General features: G+C 56.6%; 2 protein-coding genes across 5 annotated transcripts; one reads left to right on the top strand and one right to left on the bottom strand.

Moving 5' to 3' along the window:
* The first annotated feature begins 2,381 nt into the window (after positions 1-2,381).
* On the top strand, positions 2,382-12,880 carry B3GNT8 (UDP-GlcNAc:betaGal beta-1,3-N-acetylglucosaminyltransferase 8). Of its 4 annotated transcripts, XR_009730913.1 has the most exons (4): positions 2,382-3,156; positions 11,207-11,352; positions 11,676-11,770; positions 12,423-12,880. XR_009730913.1 is itself a non-coding variant. In XM_061388375.1 (2 exons), exon 2 carries the CDS (start codon positions 3,534-3,536, stop codon positions 4,773-4,775), a length of 1,242 nt encoding a protein of 413 aa, XP_061244359.1. In that variant the 5' UTR covers positions 2,382-3,156; positions 3,531-3,533; the 3' UTR covers positions 4,776-4,870. The 4 variants fall into 4 exon arrangements, 3 of the variants coding, with proteins under 3 accessions (XP_061244359.1, XP_061244358.1, XP_061244357.1); XM_061388375.1 differs by lacking the exons at positions 11,207-11,352; positions 11,676-11,770; positions 12,423-12,880 and adding an exon at positions 3,531-4,870; XM_061388374.1 differs by lacking the exons at positions 11,207-11,352; positions 11,676-11,770; positions 12,423-12,880 and adding an exon at positions 3,502-4,870.
* BCKDHA (branched chain keto acid dehydrogenase E1 subunit alpha) lies at positions 5,233-24,408 on the bottom strand. The gene is made up of 9 exons (XM_061388372.1): positions 24,279-24,408; positions 14,729-14,914; positions 14,536-14,622; positions 10,997-11,105; positions 8,884-9,045; positions 7,278-7,484; positions 7,044-7,185; positions 6,660-6,831; positions 5,233-5,753 (listed from the first exon to the last, which is right to left on the bottom strand). Exons 1-9 carry the CDS (start codon positions 24,384-24,386, stop codon positions 5,583-5,585), a joined length of 1,344 nt encoding a protein of 447 aa, XP_061244356.1. The 5' UTR covers positions 24,387-24,408; the 3' UTR covers positions 5,233-5,582.
* Positions 24,409-24,467: the final 59 nt, after the last annotated feature.

Here is a 24,467-nt window from a genome sequence, read left to right as displayed (position 1 = left end):
AAATACATAGTTTAAAAAACATTTCCACAAGAAAAACCCTGGTTGGCTCAAGGCAGGACGTCTGCCACTTGCAGTTTATTTCCTCCTGCTGCTTGGGAACCTCTGGCCTTCCTGCCTGTTCCCTCTCAGGCACACGTTCAATCCCTGGCTGGGGAACTAAGAGGGGCCAAACAAAAAGTAGGCTAAATAACCAACAAAGACCTTATGTATAACACAGCGAACTCTGCTTCACGTTCTGTAATGGGAAACGAATTTGAGAAATAGCAAACATATACATGAATCACTTCACTGTACACCTGAAACTAACACACTGTTAATCAACTATTGTTGTTTAGACACTCAGTTGTATCCAACTCTTTGTGTACCCAAGGACTGTAGCTCACCAGGCTCCTCTGTCCATGGGATTCTCCAGGCAAGAAGACGAGTGGGTTGCCATTTCCTCCTCCAGGGAATCTTCCCAACCCAGGGATCAAACGTAGGTCTCCTGCATTGGCAGGCAGGTTTTTGTTTTTTTTTTTTAAACCACTGAGCTACCTGGGAATACTCCAGTATAAAATAAAAATTAAAAAAATAACAATCCAAGGCATGCAGCAGCATCACAAAAATGTTACCGCCTGGGGTTGTGATGAGGTGCCAGTGAGGTGCCACGTGCCCTGGGGGGCCCTGTGGCTGCTGGGCGTGACACTGGCAGTAATGACAGCTCTAAAGATAGGGTTGGGCAGATTCCCTCAAGTGCCCAGCTCAGTCACCCGCCTCGGAATTGGCAAGCTCCCATGACAGCATTTCCCCCCGACCAAAGTTATTGCTCACAGATACTGCTGAAAATACAACCCAGTGTTTAGGTTTGTGGGTTGCTGAGTTATGACACTTGAATTCCCCAGTCTGGACAAGTTTCTTGTCTGGTGGTAGTGAGGGTGCTGACTGGTACATGGTGGGATCCAGAAACCTGGAGTCAGATCATCTGGTTGGACCCAGAGGAAAGAGATGACCTCGAACCCCAAAGCTCCTGGAAGCCTTCCCTAACAATGTGGGGAGACCACCTGTGATCCTGCTCTTGAAAGCCCGGCCATGACCTCCCCTGGGGCAAATGCCTTGAAAGGGAGACCTGCTTTTCTTGAGACTTACCACAAGCGCCCCCTGCTGTCACTAGACCCACAAGTGCCACAGGTCAAGCCTCAGCACGCTCCGGGGAGCGGGTGCTCAGGCGACCCAGAAGGGAACAGCTCTTACACAGAAGGGCAAGACCTGCAGACAGATGTACAGTCAACACTCAAGAAGCCGCATGGGAGTGGATTCTCAGGGTGTTAGGCCAGTGAGAGCGGACCTCACTGCACGGAGCAAAGCTCACTGATACAAGGGCGCTTACTGGAGACTCTGGATATAATGAGTTAGCTAGTGCAGCTGGTGGTGTCCCGACAGTTTTCTTGGTTGGCTGACTGGAACTTGGGACTCAACAGTGACCTATGGTTACTAAGGTGAGAAACCGGAACTGCCCAGGCATAAACTGGAGAGGGAGATCCAAAGACCTGGGGAGGCAGAAATGCAGGCTGGGGTCCACATTCCACCAGAAGGCACCCACCTCTAGTCACTCGACATCAGACCTCCTGTTCCAGTCGCTGGATGGTTTCTCTCCTCACTGGAATGTCTGCAGACAAGGCACACAGCAACCTGAACTGTCCACCCTGCCCCTGGTTTGTGCTCTGGGAGTAGCTAGATGAGCCAAGAGTCGGGGGGCTAAACAGCCCCCTGCCCTGCCTGGGGGTAAAAAGGCTTACAGACCCCTTCCAGGAGCTCTCAGAGCCCTGCCCCAGCCCACTCTGGCTTTTATTCCATCAATAGTCCTCACCTTCTCCACACACTCTTCCTCCATCTGGTCCCATGGGCTCCATTACTCAAACTGCCGTTGCTGACAGGGTTCCTGCAGTGATTTGGACAGTTCCCAACCCAAGCTGGGGGTCAGGCCAAGCTCACCTGCAGGTGGGGAGGAGGGGGGTGCAGTTCCCTCACTCTCACCCCAGGCTCTAGGAGGTCTAGGATGAGCCAGCCCCACCAGCCTGCCTCCCCAGACAGCTGTAGCAGCCCCAACAGCAGAGGCCCCTGTAGGGCAGGGCCGTAAACATAGGCAGACACCCTCTGGTCCCAAGGGGGCCGGATGTGAGTGTTCCCGGAGTCACCGTGCAGCTGTAGGAGGGGCCGGCCCAGGGCTGGAGAGAGGGACCAGCAGGGACGGACTGCGGCCCTGCCAGGCACCCAAGGGAATGGGAGCGGGGGGTGGCGGTGCGGGGGGTCAGCCCAGCTCCAGGGCTCCTGGTACCCCCACCCGTCACCCTTCACTGCCCCTGGCTTGGCTCCCCCTCCACCCACTCGCTCCCCAGCTCCTCCCCAGCTTCCTCTCAGCCTCTCCCTGGCTCTGGCTGTTCGCCCACTCCGGCTCTCTGCTTCCACCCCTAGTCCCTCCACCTGCCCCTCCACATTCTCTCCCCACCCCTTCCCCCCGGGGCTCTCCTTATCTCCTGTGGCTCCACCTCTAGCCTCTCCTCTGGGCCTCCCTGAGCCTCCCTCTCCTCCCTCCCTGCCCCTGTGGTCTCCCCGGTTCTCTGCTTCCTCGGCCAGTGTCTTCTCCTCCTCACTAGTCCCCTTCCCCCGCCCTTGACTCCTGGCACCACCACCACTCCCCTGCCTCTGGCAAGGCCCCCTGCCCTCTCAACACATTCACTGCCCGCCTCCTCCCCTGGCCAGGCCCAACCCCTGGCCTCAGGCTTGGCCACTTTGGGGCTCTGCCTCTCCCTGGGTCACTCTGACACTTCCCAGCCCCGGCTAGGTGGCCCTCAGCCTCACCCTCCCTGGGACTCTCGGTTCTCCCCTTCCGGGTCTGCCAGCTCCCGTGCACCTTTCCCGCGGTCTCACCAGAAAACCAGCCCCGACACGCCCCAGCCCCATCCCTCAGGCCTGCCTCTTGCCCTCCCCCGCTCCCCTTCTCCCGCAGCCCCGCCCTAGCCCCTCCCGGCCCCTGGGGCCCTCCCAGCCCGCAGTAGCTCCCCTCCCCGCCAGTGGACCGGCTGGGCTGGGCTGGAGAACAACACCCGCACCTCCGGACCGCTGAGAGAGCCGGACCGAGGCCCAGGGTGCTGGAGTTGGCCGGAGCTGGCCCCAGAGGTAAAAAGGAGGGAGCAGTGCCTGGGGTGGGGACTGTCAGGCGAGGACGTGACCCTTGTGATCCTGACTCCTGGTGGGGCGGGGTTGGGGGCAGGAATGGCGGAGTCACTGGTCTCTAGGGTGGGGATGGGGAATGGGGAAGATAGAAGGCTCTGGGCTGGGTGGAAAGAGCCAGGTGCCAGAATGGCAGTGGAGCGGGGATTCGCCGGTCCGGGAAGACCCGGCGTCCCGGCGTCGGGTGGTCAGTGGAGGGCTGGGTTAGGGTCTGGACCGCAGAAGCCTCACAGGAGTTGCCAGGGCCCCGCCCAAACCCCCGCCCCAAAGGCCTCTGTGTCTCTTCAGCAGCTCCCACAGCCGCCCCTTCCCTGGGCCAGGTCATGCGCTGCCCCAAGTGCCTTCTCTGCCTGTCAGCGCTGCTCACACTCCTGGGCCTCAAAGTGTACATCGAGTGGACGTCCGAGCCCCGGCTGGGCAAGGCCTACCCAGGGCCCCGCAGCACCCTGCTAGGCCCCACGCCAGCCAGCACTGAGCCCACCCTGCCGGCCAACCTCTCGGCCCGTCTGGGCCAGACTGGCCCCCTGCCCTTGGCTTACTGGAACCAGCAGCAGTGGCGGCTGGGGACCCTGCCCGGAGTGAACAGCACGGAGGCGGGGGACTGTGGTGCTTGGGGGGCGGCCGCCGCGGCTGAGATCCCCGACTTCGCTTCCTACCCCGAGGACCTCCGCCGCTTCCTGCTGTGGGCTGCCTGCCGGAGCTTCCCTCCGTGGCTGCCCACAGGCGGCGGAGGCCAGGTGACCGGCTGCGAGGATCCCGGTGATGTCCCCTTCCTGCTGTTGGCTGTCAAGTCAGAACCAGGGCGCTTTGCGGAACGACAGGCCGTGAGGGAGACCTGGGGCAGGCCAGCCCCCGGGGTCCGGCTGCTCTTCCTCCTGGGGTCCCCAGTGGGCCAGGCGGGGCCAGACCTCGGCACCCTGGTGTCCTGGGAGAGCCGGCGCTACGGTGACCTGCTGCTCTGGGACTTCCTCGACGTCCCCTTCAACCAGACGCTCAAAGACTTGATGCTGCTGGCCTGGCTTGGCCGCCACTGCCCCGGCGTGAGCTTTGTCCTGCAGGCCCAGGATGATGCCTTCGTGCGCACCCCTGCTCTGCTGGACCACCTGCGGGGCCTACCGCCTGTCAGGGCCCGGGGCCTCTACCTGGGTGAGGTTTTCATCCAGGCCAAGCCTCTCCGGAAGCCCGGAGGACCCTTCTACGTACCCGGGTCCTTCTTCGAGGGCAGCTACCCGGCCTACGCCAGCGGGGGCGGCTACGTCATCGCGGGGCGCTTGGCACCCTGGCTGCTGCAGGCGGCAGCCCGCGTGGCCCCCTTCCCCTTTGGCGACGTCTACACTGGCCTGTGCTTTCAAGCCCTGGGCCTGGCCCCCAGGACCCACAAAGGCTTCCTCACTGCCTGGCCGGCAGACCGCACTGCTGACCCCTGTGCCTTCAGAGACCTGCTGCTTGTGCGGCCCCTCAGCCCTCAGGACAGCATCCGGCTCTGGAAACAGCTGCAGGACCCTGGGCTCCAGTGCAGAGCCCCAGAGGCAGAGGCGGGGAGGGGCGGGCAGGGCAGCCCCTGAGGGGTGAGGAAGGAGGTCCTGGAATGGAGGCTGCTTGAGCCCCTACTGGGCCTTGTCTTTTTGTTTTTGAAACAAAAACACACTCCGCATTGTGAGACCTGGAGTCTCTCTTGTCTACCGGAACCTGGGGTAGTGTACAGAGCAAGGCTCAGCTGCCCCCTGACCTTCACACCAGATGCTGCCCCCACCCTGGGCGAGGTCTGCTCCAATGGCCTAGCCGTCATACTGGACACCAGCTCTGACCCATTCTTCAGGAGACCAGAGGTCATCTCTGGAGGGCCCCACCCCCATGCTATTTGCTAAAACTGACCCTCCAGCTTGTGAAAGTCTCTGGAAGAAGACGACAGCTCAACAGCCTTGGCTTTACTCATCTTCAATGGAGGAGCTAGGGGAGTCCCAAGCCAGCCATGCTGGCCTTGCTTCCCATGTCCCCACTTCAGGAAACAGAAACCAGAGGTGGCAGGGAGCCAAACACAGAGACATAGTTTATTCACTACGTGCTGACCTCTAATTCTGAGTCAAGTTCCACAGACTCACCCACCACGTCTAGCCCCAGCCCTCAAGGGTGTCTAGTCCCATAGGTGCCCTCGCCCAGCCCCTGTGAGAAGACCGTCTAACTCAGGGTGGAGAAGGGGCTGACCAGTGTAACAGCCTAGCGGAACAGGAGCTGCCTCAAGTACTGCCTGGCTCCTGAGTGTGTTGGAGGCAGCTGTCTGAGGAAGCTGGCACCCTGCCAGTCCCATCTGCCCCTCAAACTGGGGCTGCCTCTTGGGGTAGTTGAGGCACTACCCCAAGGGCTATGGGGCCTCACTTCTCGAAGTGGTCCAGCGGGTAGTGTTCACCATAGGTCTGGAGGTGACGTGCCAGAGACTCCTGCTGCTTGCGGAGCTGGGCAGGCATCTCCTGATACACGTCCGAGAAGATCAAGTTGGGGTTGGGCTTCAGCTTCCGCTCAGCCTGCTCAAAGGCCTCCATTACCTGGGAGACAAGGGGTGGTGGGCAGGCAGCCCATCCCTTACCCAGGAACCTACCTCCTCCTGTGGGACCTCGGCAAGGGGTTAAGACCCCTGAGCCTCAAGTTCCCATGCAGGTGACGGAAATAATCATCCTAACAGTGGTGACAGCTAACATCACCAATCCCAGCTTCTCCATCCTTAGTGGAACCAGGCACTGTACCAAGAGTACAGAATCATTTTGGTCTCTTAGCAGCCTTAAGAAGCAGGCAACTCAGGAGAGGAAAGTGAGGCAAAGAGAAGGACGTGTCCATGATGTCAGAGTCAGGAAGCGCGTGCTGCCCAACACCAGAGTCCACCCTGCCCACTGGGCTGCAATGTCCCTGGCATTCAACGACCAGGGCTGAGGAGGGCAGTGCACCGACTCTGGTGGGCACTTATACTGCATTTGGAGTAAGTGCAAGGCCTCAGACAAACTTCTGAGGCAGGTACCCAGTATCCCTCTTCAGAGATGAAAGAGCTGGGGCCAGACATCTGCTGGGACATGGCCAAGGTGCACGTGTCTGGGCATTGAGACATCAGGGCTATCCCCAAGACTCCATTCAATGGCACTCCCCCCTACGCCCCACAGCTGGGCTTCCCCGGTGGCTCAATGGAAAAGAATCGTCCTGCCAGTACAGGACATGTGGGTTCAATCCCTGGATTGGGAAGATCCCCTGGAGAAGGAATACGCCAGTATTCCTGTGAGAGAAATCCCATGGACAGAGGAGCCTGGTGGGCTACAGTCCATGGGGTCACAAGAGAGGCGGTTGCGATGAGCGACTAAACGACAACGAACAACCCCCCGGCCTCTCCCTTCTTGCAGCCGTCCTTATGAAGCATCATGGCCCCTGGGGTGGGTTCCCACTGGGGCGGGGAAGCCCTGCCTCACCTTCTTGCGGGACTGCTTCCTCCAGGCCTTCTCCTGCTCGTCGTCCCACCAGCCGCGGCTCTGCAGGTGATGCCGCAGCCGGGAGATGGGGTGGTCCTGCTTGTCCCAGTAGTTGACCTCGTCCACTGAGCGGTACGCCGAGCTGTCGTCACTGGTGCTGTGGTGCCCGATCCTACAGGGGGAGGGGAGGCCTGGGTCAGGCTGCGGCCCTGCAGGCAAGGGTCAGGAGGGCAAGGCTAGACAGGAACAGAGGAGTGGGAACGGAATGGAGGCCAGAGGGTACGGGGCAATGGGGTTGTGCTGTGGAGACAGTGACCAACATGGGGGAGAAGCTGGGGACAGGCTGTCACGGTTGGGGGATGATGGGGGGCAGCCAGCAGGTACCTGTAGGTCATGGCCTCAATGAGGAAGGGCTGGTTCTCCGCCACGGCCCGCCGCCGGGCCTCCTTGGTGGCGTTGTACACGGCAAACACATCATTGCCGTCCACGCGGATGGACAGGATGCCGTACCCGGGGCCTCGAGCCGCTGTGGGGACAGAGAGGCCGGCCAGGCCCCAGGGCTCAGTCGAGACCTGAGCCGGGAGGGGAGGGGAGGGGAGGGGAGGGGAGGGCCCTCACCTATGCCGTCCCCGCGGTACTGCTCCGAGGTGGGCGTGGAGATGGCGTAGCCGTTGTTCCGACAGAAGAAGATGATGGGGCACTCGAGGGTGGCGGCGAAGTTGAAGCCGGCGTGGGCGTCCCCCTCACTGGCCGCCCCCTCTCCAAAGTAACAGATGACCACCCTGTTAGCGTTGGCCCTCTTGGCCGCGTAGGCCGCCCCGACCGCTGTAGAAGCAGACACATGCGCGTCTCACCTGCGCTCATACCCCTGTTCCCCGACCCGGGCCTCTGGGGCTCAGGCTGGCGGTCGCCAGGCTCTGAGGGGAAGAAAACACCTGAGCCCTCGAGAAGCTCCCCACCTGGTCCTCTCCCCTCAGCTGACGGCAGCTCCATCCTTCCAACCACTCAGGCCAAAACCTTCAGCATCTTTGAGTCCGGTCATTCCCACACCCGCTCCACTTCCAAAATGGGAGTTAATATTTGACCTCTTCTTCAGCTCGCCCTGGTGGTCCCAGCCCCACCTCTCCCCTGCGTGCCTGAGCAGCCTCCCCCACCCCTGCTCCTCCCACCCACCCTGTTACCCTCCGGTTAAACTCTGAGCCAGACCGACAGGGGACTCTCTCCTCTTCCTCCCCCAGCGGGGGTCCTCTGTGGGTCCAAGTGTGCTCAAAAGTCAAGAGCCGGTATCACACCCGGGCCGTTTTCCCTGTAGGCCTTAGGACCCCTGACATACTCCACGTGTTATCTGCACTGGATGCCGTCCATCTCCCCGACCAGGGTCAGCACCCAGAGGCCTCAGCTCACTGCCTCTGCTCATTGCACCTAGAAGGTGCCCAGCACAGCGCATGGACTCCGGACATATCCAACTGACTGACTAAACCGCTTACCCAAACAGAAGGTGAGGGCCTGATCCTACGTTATGGAAGTTCTACAGGATGGAGATCAATGAAAATGCTACCTCCACCCAGAAGGCTGCCCTGTCCACCTCCCACCTCACACATAAACTGCTCTTGTTCTCAGATATCTAAAACTCACTAGGGGTGAACGTGCCTGGGACTCTGCTAAACCCTGCACACATCAGCTCAAGCGTCTGCCCTGGAGCAGACTGGCCTTGTCTTTGCACTCTGTGGCCGCAGGCCTGGCCCCAAGCGGGTCTGCTTCACAAGTGGTCATCTTTAACAGAAGTCACACCGGCTGCGCTAAGCATCGTGAGCTTCCAGAGTCACCTTTGGGGGAGTCAGACTCCGAGGACAGAGGAAGACCAGGGTTGGGGTCGAGAACCTGGGCTCTGGAGCCACCTGGTCCACAACATGAGAGCCAACTCTTGTTGCGACCTGCCAGTGACCTTTCGCGAGGAACCTGGCATACACTCAGTTCTACATGGCTGGCTGTGCCACTGAACAGACATGAGGTGAGCATAAGCACGGGAAACACAGAGTGACTGTGCCTGCCGAGCGCCACTAGAGCCCTCCCACGAGGGTCTCAGAAAGAGAGATCTTGTAAGTCTAGAGCCCAGACCAGCGCTCAGTCCTTGCGCCCAACAGGAGGCCCCAGTGGAGAGGTGAGGGCCCGAGGAGGAAACATCGTCAGTCTGCGTGTGCCGGGCCTGGGTGCGCATTCTCACCCTGGGGGATCTGCGTGGCCAGTGGAGAGGAGATGGTGACGAAGTGGCGCTCCCTGCAGCCGTAGTGGACGGGCATCTGGCGCCCCTTGCCCAGGTCGCTCACGTTGCCGTAGCACTGGGCCATGAACAGCTCCAACGGGTAGTCCCGGTACATGAGCACACCTGCAGCGGGAGGAGGCAGGGTTACCTGGTGGGTATGGGGGGAGGCCAACCCCTGAAGGCTACCTCTTTGCCCGCAGCCGCCCACCGTCAGGCCCTGCCCTGCTGCCGGTACAGCGAGGGAGCCGGAGTAGGGCAGGGAAGGCGCGTTTGGATGCTCACAGGGACGGTGCACAGAGCAGAAAGGCCTGGCTCAGTAGGGAGGCTGCTGTTCGGACCAACTGGCCTCTGCTCAGGAAGGCCACATGGTTTCGTTTTTCAAAAGAAGGAGAAATTCAGCTTGCCTGTTTTTTCCTTTTGAGAAATTATCGATTTTTAAGTGTTCCTCTAATTCATTTACTTAAAATAATCATACAAACCAAATAAATGTATGGGCCATGTTCATGACTCCTGGACTATGGGAGGAAATATTCAAACCAGTTCTCAGCAGTAAAACCCCTGGTAGACACCCACCTCATCATCAAAATCCACAAGCACACACCTCTCTGACCCGGGCTTCTTACCATTCGGCTGGCAGGGCTGGCAGGGGCCCCATGCAGCCCCTCCAGCGTGAGGCTGGCAGGGGCCTCCACTCCACTGTGAGGAGAACGGAGACAGGCCCCGGGAGCACCACCATCCTCAGTGCCCTTGTTCTCCCCACTCCAGAAACGGGAGACACCGACTTAGCCAGGCGAGCAGCTGCCCAGTCAGGATGGGCAAACGGGGTCGGCCTTTCCTCCCGCCCCACACAGGTGCCCCCCGCAGCTGCCAGGACGCAGGGCATTCCAGGACCCAGGCAGGACGGCTCACTCCTGCAGAGGTGGTAAGGGCCCTAACGGCCCCCGTGTGCAGGCCCAGCTGGCGCCCGCAATGCCAGGCCCTGCCTGGAGCCCTCCCCAGAGAGAACCCCTCGGCAAAAACAGCGGGAAGCACTCGGCAAACCTGCCAGGGCCTGGCTTGTGGCCCACTGCCCGGGGAAATCTAATGATGCTGAACCAGAGTCATTATCATGGGGCGTCTGTCCTCCCGGAGTGTGTGGGGGTGGGGAGTCTGGTGCAGATGAGAGAGGAGACAGTCTGAGAGGAGACAGCCATGCCAGCTGGTCCAGGCCCTGGACAGCCACCCTGGCCAGGCCACACCTCCCTGAAGAGCTGTTCAGGGTGCGAGGCCCTGGAAACAGCATCGCCTCCAACTTTGAGGGCTTATTCTGCACTGTATGCCCTGTGCTGAGGGCTTTGTGTCATCTGCCCAGTGAAACTGTCTTGGGAGGGGTACCCATCCCACACGGTGAGGACGTGAGATGAGGAAGCTGAGGCAAGGAACCTGCCCAGGATCGTGCAGCACCTAAGAGGAAGGGGCAGATGGGGCTCCCTGCTGGGTCCCCATGCCAACAACTGCTCTGGAACCCCCAACTTCAGCTCCATTCTCCCCACAGTCTCTAAATGCTTGTCCGTCTTCTTCATTCCTAGTCTGTGATCCTTCCATCCTCTCCCCCGTTCACTTAGAAATGGTTAGAACACACCGTTCATCTGCTTCTGCTGAGTGAGTGACCTGGCACCTGGATAGAGGCTGGCAGAGCCCTGCACGTGTGGACGGGGGTCCCGTAGCCCCGCCTGCCCTCACTGCAGGCTCCCGGCAGCCCCACCACGCAGGAGTCGCCACCCCATCGTAATCTCAATTTCTAGATGAGAAAAATGAGGCTCAGAGAATGGAAGTGACTTGCCCCAAATCTAACCACCGGTCACCAGCAGGGCATGGACAGGTTAGGGGCACAGGCGCTTAAGTACAGTATTGCCAGGCCTCTTGGAGGTGAAGCACCCCGAGGCTCCCTGGCATCATGCAGCTCACACAAGGGCACACTGGTAACTAATGTAGACCTCGCCTTCTGAGCAGGCGGGACTGAGCCTGACCTGTCTCCACGGAGACCACAAATCCAGGGCCCCACTTCATAGGGCCTGGCTGAGCTCCAACGTACCTGCCTCCCGGTACTGGCCAAACACCAGGTCTGTGTCGTCCAGGGCTGCTGCGCTCCCCACGTGTGTCCCCTCTTCGCCATAGTTGGTCATGTAGAAGGATATGCGGCCCTGGGGGTAGAGGGGGGCCCGGGGGCCCGGGTTCACTGAGGCTGGGCCACGACATACAAGTATCCAAATGCTGACTGTCTGCTGACTCTGTGATTCCGCAGATGCTTCCTGAAGGCCGGCTCTGGGCCAGGCCACGCTGGCATGCCTGCCTCCATGGAAGAAGTGCCAGGTTGGTCAGAGCCAGGGTGATGGAAGCTGAAGGTGTACCCACTCCACCATGGAGAGGCATCATGGAGCAAGGCCTCAGGTGAGCAAACGTGGGGATGGTGGAAGTTTCCAGAGAGCCGGCAACAAAGGCCGGGAGGCCAGAAGGGCTGGGGTGTAAAGTGTGGCGGGGGGCGGCAAGGTTGGAAAGAGAGAGGCACCTGCTAGCTGGATGCGCCAGTGCCCAAGGTGACCCCTCTTCCTGAATGCCTCAATCCCAGGGCCTGGAAAAGCAGGTCCCCAGCCTCCCTTATAGTCAGAAATGGCCCCCGGACACAATTCTGGCCAGACAAGTCGAAGTCTGCTTTTGCTTTCTTGATAAAAGAGATCACTGCAGTGCTGCCATCCATTTCCCCCACTTTGCAGAGCCATGAAGCCTGGACCTCTGGCAGCCATCTTGTGAACATGAGGCAACAGTTACAGGAAGAAAGTCAAGCTGCCCAAGATGATGTAACACAAAGGTAGGAAGTCTGGGTTCCTGACTGTGGTACTGAGCAGAATGGATTTCTAATTAAAGACCTAAGGACAGAGAGAATGAGGGGCAGTGATAGCAAGGGGACAGGGAACACTGCGGGTCTTGTTTGGGTAAATGGGTGGATGGTGGCACCCATCCCTGAGAAACGGCCTGAGGGAGAAAGAGAAGCGAGTCTGGGAGGAAGGTGCTGAGGTCAAGTCTGGACAGGCTGAAATCTGTGAGGGACACCCAGGGTGAGAAGCCAAGTAGATCTGGGGCTAAGAGGTGAAGGTTGGCTGGAGACCCGGGAGCCCTGGCACAGAGATGGGTGGTGAGCAGGACTGCATGGAAGGTAAATCACAGTCATGCCGGGCTCCGCAGGGTGTCCTGTGCCCAGGCCTCGTGTCCCACAGGCCTAGCCTCCCATCACAAGCCGGGAACCGATGAATAATACTTGCTTCCAAGTGGGGAGCCAATTAAAAGTTAATTGACTGCCCAGTGCCAAGCGAGTGGGTGGATGCTGAGCGCTTGGCTGGGCTGTCAAGGTTGGCGTGGGGAGGAGCCTGAGAGGGGGGAATCCCAGGAAACGGGACCTGGGCTAGTGGCAGAGATCACTGGCTGCCTATCCAGCACCTGATCCCTCTTCTCTTTACTAACAGGTCTCACTGCACCACCAGCAGCCACCGCCCAGACTAACAGACTGCATTCTCAGTGTCCGTGGCAGCTGGGAGTGACCAGTGACACGTGTGGTGTTATTTGGTGGGACTACCTAGGAAGTTCTATAAACGTGGGTATGGGAAGATAGCTGGGCAGTGCCATGTCCGGCCTTCCACCTTCCTTCTACTTCCTGCCTGGGGTAAGACGTGATGGAGGGCTCCAGCAGCCACTGTGTTCCTGAGGGGCCCTAGAAGCCAGAAGCCAGTACTGGGTGTCCAGTGACACTGTGGTGCATCAGTCCCGACCACCTGTTTCCACATTTCTTTTATGTAAGAGAAGGAAACTACTAATCTGTTTAAACTATTGCTTTTATTTTTGTCAGGATTTGGGAGGTGTTGAGGGAGGGCTGTCTGCTACTTATAGCTGAGAGTCATCCTAGCTAATAAAGGCTGGAACCTGATGGCCAAGCTGACCTTACTGAGGGTTCCCAGTGTTGGCCAATGGCCAAGTGACCTGATGTGTGGGTCTCAGGGAACTCCCACTCCCACCTTCTGGGATGTGTTCTCTTGTTATTTCTACTTTTTTTATTTAATACACTAAAGAAACTGAGGCAAAGACAAGAAAAGCCATCTGCCTAAAGTCCCAGTGGTGACTTGGGCCCATGTCATCAGGTTCCAAAGGTCCCGTGTGCACAGTCAATCCAGGGGCAGGAAGGAGCCCATGAACATGAGTGGATGGGAGGCGGGGCCTGGCCCTGAGGCTGTGCAGAGGGGAGCAGATGGCTGAGCGCCACAACGGGAGACAGGGCAGACAGGAAGGGCCGGTCTTGATCTTGTGGACAACAGGAGCCAAGGGAAGTTTCTGGGCAGGGTGGAGAACCCACACACAGCACTGCTGTGAGCTGGTTGCCCGCATGATCTGCTTGGAACTGTCCTCGGTGGGCCTCGGGCTTCAGTCCACAGTGGGGTCACCTGGGGGCTTGATACAAGTGCAGATTCCCAAGCCCATCCCCACTTCTGGCCCAGCAGCGGTGGTGGAAGCTGAGGGACAGCCGGCATCCTCCCACTTTTCTAACAGGAACCCCGTGCCCCTGCTCTTAAGTCTCTGCAGCCCAGGAAGGACAGACTCCAGGCCTCTGCTCCCATGGTTCCCAGGCATGAGCACACAGCCCCGGCCTGGCCGGTCAATCTCACAGGTTGGTTCAAAGATGAATCTGTCTGTGACCAAAGCTGGAATGTTAGGGACCAGACATTCTCTTTCCACTGCTAAGCAGAGAAGATAACAACTGCAAGGCTGGTATCCATGACAAATGCCAGTTTCACTGTTTCTCAGGCTATTATGTACGCCACCATCAACCCTCGCAGCAACCTGATAAAGTAGCTAGAAACCAGCAAACTGAAGCACTGCGAGGCTGAGCAACTTTCTCAGGATCACAAAGCTAGAAGGTGACAGAATGAGGACTCCAGTTGCAGTCCTGCTCCAGAGCCCGCACCCTGAACTCTTTCACTGCCCCGTCTCTGTGAGCCTGGAGCTTCCAGAGACCACTGCGGCTTGAGCATGAGGGAAGCCAAGGCAAAGGAGAGTGGAAAAGACACTCTGAGAGAGAAACAGGTTTGATAACACTTTTTGAGTCCCCGGGTACAGCCGTGCCTGAAACAGCCTTGTAGACTTGCAGGTATTGGAGTCAACAGGCTCCCTCTCTGCTGACACTGCTGAGCCTCGGGCTCTGTTTGCTGAAGCTAACACTGCTGGGTGTCCCTCCACAGCGCACTGGACACAGGCGCTCCAGGAAGCGCCGAGGGTCACCCCGTTCTCAGGACTGTGAGTGTCTGAGACAAAGGGCCATCCAGTCTCCTCCTGTCTTCCCGCCCCCAGCACAGCTAAGCCCCAGCCCAGCAGACAACAGGCTTCCTGTGATCCGGTTCAACCTTCTGCTCTGGGGCAGGACCACCCCTCATCCTCTTCCTCCAGAGCCCCAGGAGGTCTAAGGACCACAAGACAGGGATCTCCATTCCACTCCCTCTTCTTTGGGTGCTGTCTTTTGGCCCAGACACAGGTAGGGTGGGCAGGACCTCAGGTAATCCCAGGCCCCCTCCCCAGCCTGTCCCCACGCACCTGCCTCTGGGATTCATAGAGGATGCGGTCCATGGTGTTGAGCAGGGTCATGCTCTTGTAGAATTTGAGCACCTTCTCCTGGGGCAGCTGCAGACAGAGGCACAGACAGACGTGGGCCAGCTGGGGCCAGAGAGGAGATGGGCAAGGGGCTTGGGCATGGGAGGCACAGGGTCGGGGGGAGGTGGTCTCTTACGTGGGGATCCTCGCTGGGGTTGATGATCTGGCCCTGCCGGTCCATGACCCGGTAGATGGGGATCCCAGAGATGACATTGGGCTGGATGAATTCGAGCTTGTCTATGAACTCCGCTGAGGCCCCTGGGAACTGCGGCTTGTCATCCAGGGACGAGAAGTGCTGCTGTTGCTGCCACCTGTGGGGGTGCTGGGGAGGGAGGGTGGAGGGGAACACCCAGGTCAGGAGCAGCAGAGGTTCCCTGTGCTGACAGGCAGCATTGCTGGTGATGCAGCCGCCAGGCCACGGTGGACTCTGGAGCCAGACACACAAGGTCTGATTTCCCGCTCCATCACTTTCCCAGTGTGTGGCCTCGGGGAGGTTCCTATAACTGCCCTGTGTCTTGGCTCCTAGGCTGTAAAACTGGGGTGAAAATCATAGTATTTATCACACAACGTTGTTGTGAAGCTTAAATGATCTAATAAAGTGGCAGGTGGCTCAGGAACCGGTAGCTATAATTATCAGAGGCCCAAATTCCTCTCCTGGCATTCAAGGACTCTCAAGGCTGACCACAACTAGCCCCTCCTCTCATCTCCCATGGTGCACACACACACACACACACACACACACACACCCACCCACCCAGGTGTGCTCTTCACCGACCCCTCTACCCACAAGGAGACCACTCTAAGCCAGTCTCTCAGCTTAGAGTTTAAGTCTGGGAGCCCTTAAAAGTCAGCCTGCCTAGGCTCAAATCCCTTGCTGGGACCATGGGAATGAGCGTCTCCCTCCTCAAGTCTCCCTTTCTCACCTGTAACATGGAGAACACCTCATGGAAACGCAGGGAGGCTTAGACAAAAGCACGCGTATAAAACGGTGAGCAGAGTATTTGCACCTATCGTGAAGGTGCAAAGTAATGCTGATGCTCGTTTCTACCACCACATCTCTGCTCTCATCTACACTAGAAGGCCTCCTCCCCCATCTCCTGGCACAGAGCTCCACACGCTTCGCTGCCCTCTCCAGTCCTAATCCCCTCCAGGAGCCCAGACTGACTCATTCAATAAATATTTGAGCACCTGCTTCATTTCACAGCCTGTACTAGTCTGTGGGGACCTAAGAGAGGCAAGACACCTGCCCCTGCCACGCAGCAGGGAAGACAGATCCTCAAAAAGTAACACCGGGGGGGCCGCGGGTGATGTATGTTCTTCCAGGAGAGGCTGTGGGGTGAGAGCAGAGTGGAAAGAGGGGACAGTTCCCCTGAGGAAGTGAAGTGAGAGCTGGGACCTGAAGGATATCTAGGAGTCAGGGAAGGAGCATTCGAGGCTGGGTAACAGAACACATGGGCTTCCCAGGTGGCTCTAGTGGTAAAGAACCCGCCTGACGATATATGGGAGGTGTAAGAGACGTGGGTTCGATCCCTGGGTTGGGAAGATCCCCTGGAGAAGGGCATGGCAATCCACTCCAGTATTCTTGCCTGTATTCTGCCTCAGATATGCAGACGACACCACCCTTACGGCAGAAAGCAGAAGAACTGAGCAGCCTCTTGATGAAAGAGGAGACTGAAAAAGCTGGTTTAAAACTCAACGTTCAAAAAACGAAGATCATGACATCCGGTCCCATCACTTCATGGCAACTACATGGGGAAACAATGCAAACAGAGACTTTATTTTCTTGGGCTCCAAAATCACTGCAGATGGTGACTGCAGCCATGAAATTAAAAGACACTTGCTCCTTGGAAGAAAAACTATAACCAAACTGGACAGCATATGAAAAAGCAGAGACATTACTTTGCCAACAAAGGTCTGTCTAGTCAAAACTATGGTTTTTCCGGTAGTCATGTATGGATGTGCAAGTTGGACTATAAAGCTGAGCACCAAAGAATTGATGCTTTTGAATTGTGGTGTTGGAGAAGACTCTTGAGAGTCCCCTGGACTGCAAGGAGATCCAACCAGTCCATTCTAAAAGAAATCAGTCCTGAATATTCATTGGAGGGACTGACATTGAGGCTTAAGCTCCAATACTTTGGCCACCTGATGCGACCCTGATGTTGGCAAAGACTGAAGGCAGAAGGGGACGACAGAGAATAAGATAGTTGGATGGCATCACTGATTCAATGGACATGAGTTTGTGATGGAGTTGGTGATGGACAGGGAAGCCTGGTGTGCTGCAGTTCATGGGGTCGCAGAGTTAGACATGACTGAGCAACTGAACTGAACTGAACTGAACTGATTCTTGCCTGGAGAATCCCATGGACAGAGGAGCCTAGCTGGTTACACACAGTCCATGGGTTCCCAAAGAGTCGGACATGACTGAAGTGACTTAGCACGCATGCATGGCAGAATAGGCAAAAGGCAGAACGTGAAGAGTGGCATGTATCTGTGGAACTGGGGAGGAGTCCTGTGGGAAACATCGCAGCCCCTGGCTCAGGGGTGGCCTGGCAGGGAAAGCCTGGAAGGCCACAGGCGCACCAGGAGAATCGATCCCATTTCTCAGCTCTCCAATTAGACAGCCTTGAACCATCTGTGTCACAACAGAGCCCCTTTTAATAAAGGGGTGCCAGGCTGATGTCCCCAGACACAGCCCTCACCGAGTGCTCAGAGCACGTCCGGGAGGCAGGGCGCACTTACTATTGCCCTTCGAACAAGGAAGCTGAGGCTCAGGGCGGCCGTATCACCTCCTGTACCAGGCCCCAGAGCTAAACCAGGCGGGTAAGTCGGAACTGGGCTTCAAACCTGGGCAGGGCTGACAGCCAGACCCCCAAGCTCAGGCTCCCCACCCCAGCTGCCCACTTCCCACAGGTCCCCGGGGTCCTCTCTCGGCTGGCTAACTGTGGCTTCACTTCCCAGAGGAAGTGAAGCACGCCGCCTGGGCTCGTCCTGAGCTGGGTCTCACACAAGGGTGTGCAAATGGGTTCCCCACCTTCCCTCCTTTAACTGAGGTAAAGAGGCCAGTGGGGGAATGTGAACGAGTGTGCGTTTCTCTGCATTTGTGATGGTGAGGAAATAAAGGAAATTATGCTCTGACGGCAGGGCAGGCCCAGGCCTGCCAAGGCAGGGCAGCTGCTCAGCTCTTGCAGACCACCCCCTGCTTTCAGGGTGCTCATGCAGGCTGGGCCCTCCCAACTACCTGGAGGTGTCTTGTCTCCCCCACACACACTATGAGCTCCGGAGGCAAGGAGCATGTCCACATGGGTTTACAGGGCACACTCTTCAACAGGGAATTACTGACCCAACGCATGAATGAGCAAGTAAGTTCACTGGCTTGGAGTCTGACCAACCTGGATTCCAATTTCTTAGCTCACTGCACAGCCCTCTGCGAAACAGTGTCTCTGAATTTCTTCATCTGTGAAAAGGCTGCGCAGGGTTACAAGTAGTACTTCACATAAGGCATGCAGAAGGTTCACCACAGGTGTGGGACCTATTATATGCTCAAAAACTGGTAGAAGGAGGGGAAAAAACCAAAATCTAGGAAGAGAAATGAGAAAAATTGACTGGCACCTCGGGAAGATGGGGAAAAGGGGAGTTGGGGAGGACTGCCTGCATCTCAGACCAGATGGTAACTCCAGACCGGGCCCCAGTGGACACTCGAGACTGAGGTGCAGGGAGACTCCATCTGAGGGGCTCTGGGACAGGAGGCCAGGGGCCAGCAGGGCCCAGGAGGACAGAGTCGCAAGGCTCAGCACAAACCCCAGTGTCAGGGCATGGCTATCTGCCTCCAGAGGCTGGAGGGCTACCAGCAGGGCGCTGTCCCTGGAGCCGGGCCTCGGCGGAGCCCCGTATCCGGGGCCTGTAGAGATGAAGGTGGTACCCATGCCAAGGGTACTGTGCTGATTCCAAGAGCTTTCAGAGGGCTCCGCACAGTGCTGGCTCTCAGGAATGGCTCCATCATGGGGCAGGGGGAGGGGGCAGGGGTGGAGGGCACGCAGTGAATCATATGCAGAGGATATATGCCTCTCCACCCATTTTCCTTTCTTTTTGGTGCGGGTGGGTTTGTCCTGGTGGAATCCTGCAGAAACTGCACAGATTTACACAAAGCCTTGAAGCCATGCCCTCTCCCAGCACAGGACCAAGACATGCTCTGGAAGGCCAGGTCTGCCCCACAAGTACTGAGGCAGTACTTGTGGGAGCCATAGCGCCATAGTTAAGGACAAGGACTCCGAGTCCATCACTGCTTCCGGGATGTGGAACTACAGCTCCCTCAGTTTCCTCATGTGTAAAGAAAGTTGGTGTGCCGATTAAGAACTCCTGTGTGTAGAGGACCTCATGCCTGACATATAACTAATGCTGGACAAATATGAGTAGCTAACAAGTGTACCTGATGGCTACTGTGGTCAAGCAATGCATCAGTGAATATTTGCTCTAAGTCAAGCCCTGAACTGAGGGCTGGAGACAATGGGGAGAGATGGATGATGGACACTGAACACAGGAGTTACAATCAGGAGGGGCGATCTCAGAGGAGGCAGGATCGGGAAGGGTCCACATACGTCAGTTAGGGTGAGGGCTGGAGGGCTGAGTGGCCTGTGCTTGAATCCTGGCTCTCCAGTCATGTCACATTGGGCAGGAGACCGCCTCCCAGAACCCATAAAGAATTTCTACTTCAACAGTTGGTGGTGGGCGGGTAGAAAGCACCTGCTATACCTGCTCACTATCTGTATAGCGTATAAGCCTTTCACCACCTCACTATCTGTATCACGTGCAAGAGGAAAAGCCTCAGGGAAAAGGAAGAGGGAAGCTGAGGCCTGCACAACGAGCAGGGGCGAGCCAGGCAAAACTGGGAGGGGAGAACATGTCAGTTCTCCGGAAGGACAAAGGCTGAGGCCAGAGGAGAGACCCTGGCACCGTGGAGACGATCTGGCTGCGGCACGTTAAGGACGTGCGTCCAGGCCACACCAGGCCCGTGCTGTATGATGTCCATGTCCCACTGGACCCGAGGAGGGCACCACGACCACACCGCCGTAAGAGAGGTGGTCCCGAGGCTCAGAGGGGTTAGGCAACCTGTCAGCGATCCAAGGAGATCGAGAGCAGAGATGCCAGCACATGAAGCCAGGCAGCCTGACCACTACAGGGAAGCTGGAGAGGATGGTGGGGTCCAGCCTGGGATGGCTCTGTGGATGGGGCCAGGGAACCGGGTCCTCTGAAGCTAGGATGGCTAAAGTCACCTCAGCCAGCGCTCTCACTGCCCTCAAAGAGAGCTAAACCCTGGCTCTACTTCCAGCTGAGGAATGTCAGTGCCCTCATTAGCGGCCTCCCTTTCCTGGGGCCAGAGTGGGGCGGGGGCCTGGCTGGGGAGGCCAGGGAAGGCTGGAGACAGGTCAGGCTTTTTCTGGCCTCAAGGACCTGGGGGGTTTAGGAGCACTAAGCTCCCCAAGGCACTGAGGGGTAAAGCATCCTTGCTTTGCATCAGTCAGAGCCACAGCAGTGTCACTGTCCCTGGAGAAAAACAGCAGCTCCCATTTCCTGAGCCTTCATGGAGCGCATAGTGTGGGTGGCAGTAGTGGTTTAGTCGCTAAGTTGGGTTTGACTCTTTGCGGCCCCATGGATGGTAGCCCACCAGGCTCCTCTGTCCATAGGATTTTCCAGGCAAGATATTGCCATTTTCTTCTCCAGGGGATCTTCTCCAACCCAGGACCAAACCCGAGTCTCCTGCTTGGCAGGAGGATTCTTTTGCGCTGAGCCACCAGGAAAGCCCTAGGTATGTGTCATAAGTACTTCCTTTAACCCTCAGATCTCTCTCTGAGGGAGGCACTGCTGCTGTCCCTGTTCTACAGATTGAGACTGGTGGTGGGGGCGGGAAAGCTTCTCTGAAGAAGTGACCTGTCTGCCCACACTGGAAAGACCATATCCCTGCCAAGGCGGTGGGAGCTCACCCAAGGGAAGGGAAAATGCCAGTGGAGCTGAAGTGCAGGGAGGGGAGGGCACCCCACCCTGCCACCAGCCCCAGGCAGAGGCTGACGATGCACACCCAGTCTGGACTAAGCAGGATGCAGTAAGACCTGAACCGAAGTCCTGCCCCTGCTCCTCCTGGCAGTTCTGGAGTCCAGAGCTCCAAGTTCAGACCTCACCTCTCTGAGCCTCAGTTTCCTCCCCTGTAACAGAAGAAAACTACCAGTACCATGCCTTGCAGTGTTAAATATAACAATGGTGTGAGCTGGCCCTGTCGATGAGAAAGTGCTTCATTAAGACACCAGCCAAGAGGGAGATGATGAACTACTGTTTCATGCTGCAATATACTCTGGGCACCAACCGTGTGGAGATGCTGCACAGGGCCCTGGAGTTCTAGAGCCCCCAGACACACTGCCTGAACAGCAGGGTCCGAGAAATACTATTACTGATCATTCACACAGACCCAGCTTTGAGGTGCTCCCTGACTCCCAACTGGGCAGGAGGCACTCCAGTCACCCCACCTGCTACAGCTCAGAGAGGTGAAATGACTTGATCGAAATCACACTTGCTTCTTGGGGTGGTGGCTGAGAAAACAACTCAGGACTCCAGGACAATGAAGTTCCCTTCCTCCTCTTCTCCCTGAACAATAAAACGTCTGCTAGAAACAAGACTGAGGGCAGAACCAGCCAAATGCCTCCAAGGCAACAGGGCATAGCCTGAGTAAGGGCAGTGAAAGGAGGGGCAAGCAGGTGGGGGCTGGGGGTAAGTGGAGAATGAGGAGCCTTCCTCCCAACGCAGCCTGCGCCAACAACCCAATCAGTCCACTACAAGCACAACCTCCCAACCTGCCTCCAAGATACCATCTCCTGACTCCACCTTGACTGCCTAAAACTGCATCATCCAACATGGCAGCCACCAACCTCTTCTAGCTATTTAAAGTCACTAAAGTTAAATGAGAACTTTAAGGGCTCTGTCATACTGGCCACATTTCAAGGGCCCAGCAGCCATGGGTGGTTAGTGGCTACTGTACTGAACAACGTGGATATCATCACGAAAAGTCAGCCCGCCAGGCTCCTCTGTCCATGGGATTCTCCAGACAAGAATACTGGAGTGGATTGCCATTCCCTTCTCCAGGGGATCTGCCTGAACCAGGGATCGAACCTGTGTCTTCTGCATTGGCAGGCGGGTTCTTTACCATCTGAGTCATGAGGGAAGCTGCTACTGGACACACCAGGCCCCAGATCTTTGAATAAATGCTATTACTCCTTCCTCTTCCCTCCAAAAAACAAACAAACAAAAAACCAAACGTTTTTTACACTTAAAAACAAGTGAGATAATTTAAAGTGGAGAAGAAACAGGGACTCTCAAAATACACAGAGAATTCCCTGGTGGTCCAGTGGCTAAGACTCCACGTTCCCAATGCAAGGGGCCCAGGTTCGAGCCCTAGTCAGGGAACTACCTCCCTCATGCTGCTACAAAGACCCAGTACAGCCAAATAAATAATTAAAGACCACCGCCCCCTGCTTCCCTCCCCACCAACAGACCTCACTCAAAAAAAAAAAAAAAAGGAGGGAAGGCCAGAGGGAAGAGTAGCAAGGAGACTGAGCCAGAAAGGACGCAGATTTAATCAGCCATGAGTGACCTTTCCCTCCTCCCATTCAGTCAAGCTCACCCTCACTCCACAGGCTCAACCAATGGGCTCTAGGGATGAAGCTATGGAGGATCTGACTGCTCAAATCAAAACCAAGCCCCAAGAGAGACCAGCCCAAAGGCAGGGACTCTCCCACCTCCCTCTTGCTCCAGTAACCTTTTTGAAATTACCTGCTTCAAGTGACTCCCTTCTTAGGTCTTCCCACACATTATTCACAGCCCATCCTCCTCCCATTTCTCCCTCTAGCAAGAGCTTCTTCCCAGATTCCATCTTCCCTTCCTAATGGTTTGGGATCAGATGGTGAGACCCAACCCCATAAGGTCTGGATAGAATTCCCACCAAGGCCTTCACCAATCCAGGCCTTTCCCAAGTCACCTCCCTTCTTCTTCCCCCATCTCCGAGGTGAGTTTTTGTCCCTTCCCTCCAACCTCACTTTCAACAGTGGCTAACACTCCAATTGCCCTCATCATATGCCAGATCCAGGTCTTAGTACTTTACATATTTAATTTTCACAACTCTACGAGGTGACGATTGTTAGCATTTTACAGACAGGAAAATCAGGTCCAGAGAAGAGCAGTCCCTTGCCCAAAGCTACAGAGCTAGAAAAACGCAGATTACACAACAAGGCCTCACATGATTTAGCATGAGCCAATCTTCTTAACCACTACTCTGTTATATGCAAAATCTCAGTTCACAGCTTTTCTCAGCCCCCTGCCTCTCTCCCTCTAAACAGTGGTTCCCATCTACATTTCTGCTGTGCGAGCCTGCCATTAGCAGCATCAATCTAAAGGGAGTCTGCTCCTTTTGACAAGAAACAAGGCATTTCTCCACTGTTTCTAAGAAATACGGACTAAGTGCTCTGCCAGGACCTCTCCCCTCATTAGTTCAACAAATATTTACTGATCACCTCCTCCTTAGAGTGACCAAAACCGACAAGGTCCTTGACTACCGTTCTATATCGGAGGCACAGGATCCACGAATTTTTATAAGTATTTTATCTTTATTTATTTGGCTGCACCGGGTCTTAGTTGTAGCGTGCAGGATTTTTAGCTGCGGCATCAGATCAGATCAGATCACTCAGTCGTGTCCGACTCTTTGCAACCCCATGAATCGCAGCACGCCAGGCCTCCCTGTCCATCACCAACTCACGGAGTTCACTCAGACTCACGTCCATCGAGTCAGTGATGCCATCCAGCCATCTCATCCTCTGTCCTCCCCTTCTCCTCCTGCCCCCAATCCCTCCCAGCATCAGAGTCTTTTCCAATGAGTCAGCTCTTCGCATGAGGTGGCCAAAGTCCTGGAGTTTCAGCTTTAGCATCATTCCTTCCAAAGAAATCCCAGGGCTGATCTCCTTCAGAATGGACTGGTTGGACCTCCTTGCAAGTCCAAGGGACTCTCAAGAGTCTTCTCCAACACCACAGTTCACGAACTCTTTAACTGCCGGCATGTGGGACCTAGTTCCCTGATCAGGGCTGAAACCCAGGCCCCCTGCATTGGAAGCGCGGAGTCTCAGTCATTGGACCACCAAGGGTGTCCCACAACGATTTTTTTTTTTTTTTTACGCAGTTTATTTAAAAATCAGAATTGGAGCAAAGAAACATGGGGCACCATAAAAGTTCCTGAAAGGGCAACTGATGTCTCTCTCCTCCTCCTTGAAAGTAGACTCTGTATTCAGAAGAAAGTCTTTCCCTTACAAACACAATTTTCTCCAGCTCCTGAGGGGAGAGGGCACACCCTTCTCCCGTATTCTCCAAGCGGCCTCCCCTGGGGATGGGCGGCAATTAAGAAACTACCTCGCTCTCTCCAAGTTTTTTCCCTCCCTTAGGGTCAGAAAAGAGTTGTCTGGCTTTTCTTCTCCTAAGGAAGTGGAAGTTATTCCCTTGCATGTCCTGTCCAAGTGGTTCTCCCAGCCCTCGTCCTTTCTCTTAACAGCCCTTCCTTCACTTCCTACAGGGACCTAAGGGAATCCCCTCACTCTGAAGACCGCATAAACATTCCTATACCTCTTTCGAGAAAACTCTCAGGTGCCCCAGGTACTCACAGATCTAGCCAGCCCACGAGCCCCAAGCAGCTGCAGGAGCGGGAGGCCCGTCCGTCCCAAGCCTCGACTTGGTCTCCAAACCCTCGCCACCGCAACCGCCACCGCCATCTTGGCTGACCATCCCTCGGAGATCCGCCCCTCTCCTCGGCGAGACCGGGGCTGCCCCTTCATAAGCCTGACTCAAATGCC

Source organism: Bos javanicus, chromosome 18 (assembly GCF_032452875.1).
Source record: "Bos javanicus breed banteng chromosome 18, ARS-OSU_banteng_1.0, whole genome shotgun sequence".
NCBI lineage: Eukaryota > Metazoa > Chordata > Mammalia > Artiodactyla > Bovidae > Bos > Bos javanicus.
This window is presented reverse-complemented; position numbering and strand designations above follow the sequence as displayed.

Excerpts from the sequence above, each read along its gene's own strand:
- B3GNT8 (XM_061388375.1), top strand. The coding sequence starts at position 3,534 with ATGCGCTGCCCCAAGTGCCTTCTCTGCCTGTCAGCGCTGCTCACACTC.
- BCKDHA (XM_061388372.1), bottom strand. The coding sequence starts at position 24,386 with ATGGCGGTGGCGGTTGCGGTGGCGAGGGTTTGGAGACCAAGTCGAGGC. Across the intron at positions 7,485-8,883 it reads GGCCACGCAGATCCCCCAGG|CGGTCGGGGCGGCCTACGCG; the intron begins GTGAGAATGCGC and ends CTGCTTCTACAG. Across the intron at positions 6,832-7,043 it reads ATTGAGGCCATGACCTACAG|GATCGGGCACCACAGCACCA; the intron begins GTACCTGCTGGC and ends CTCCCCCTGTAG.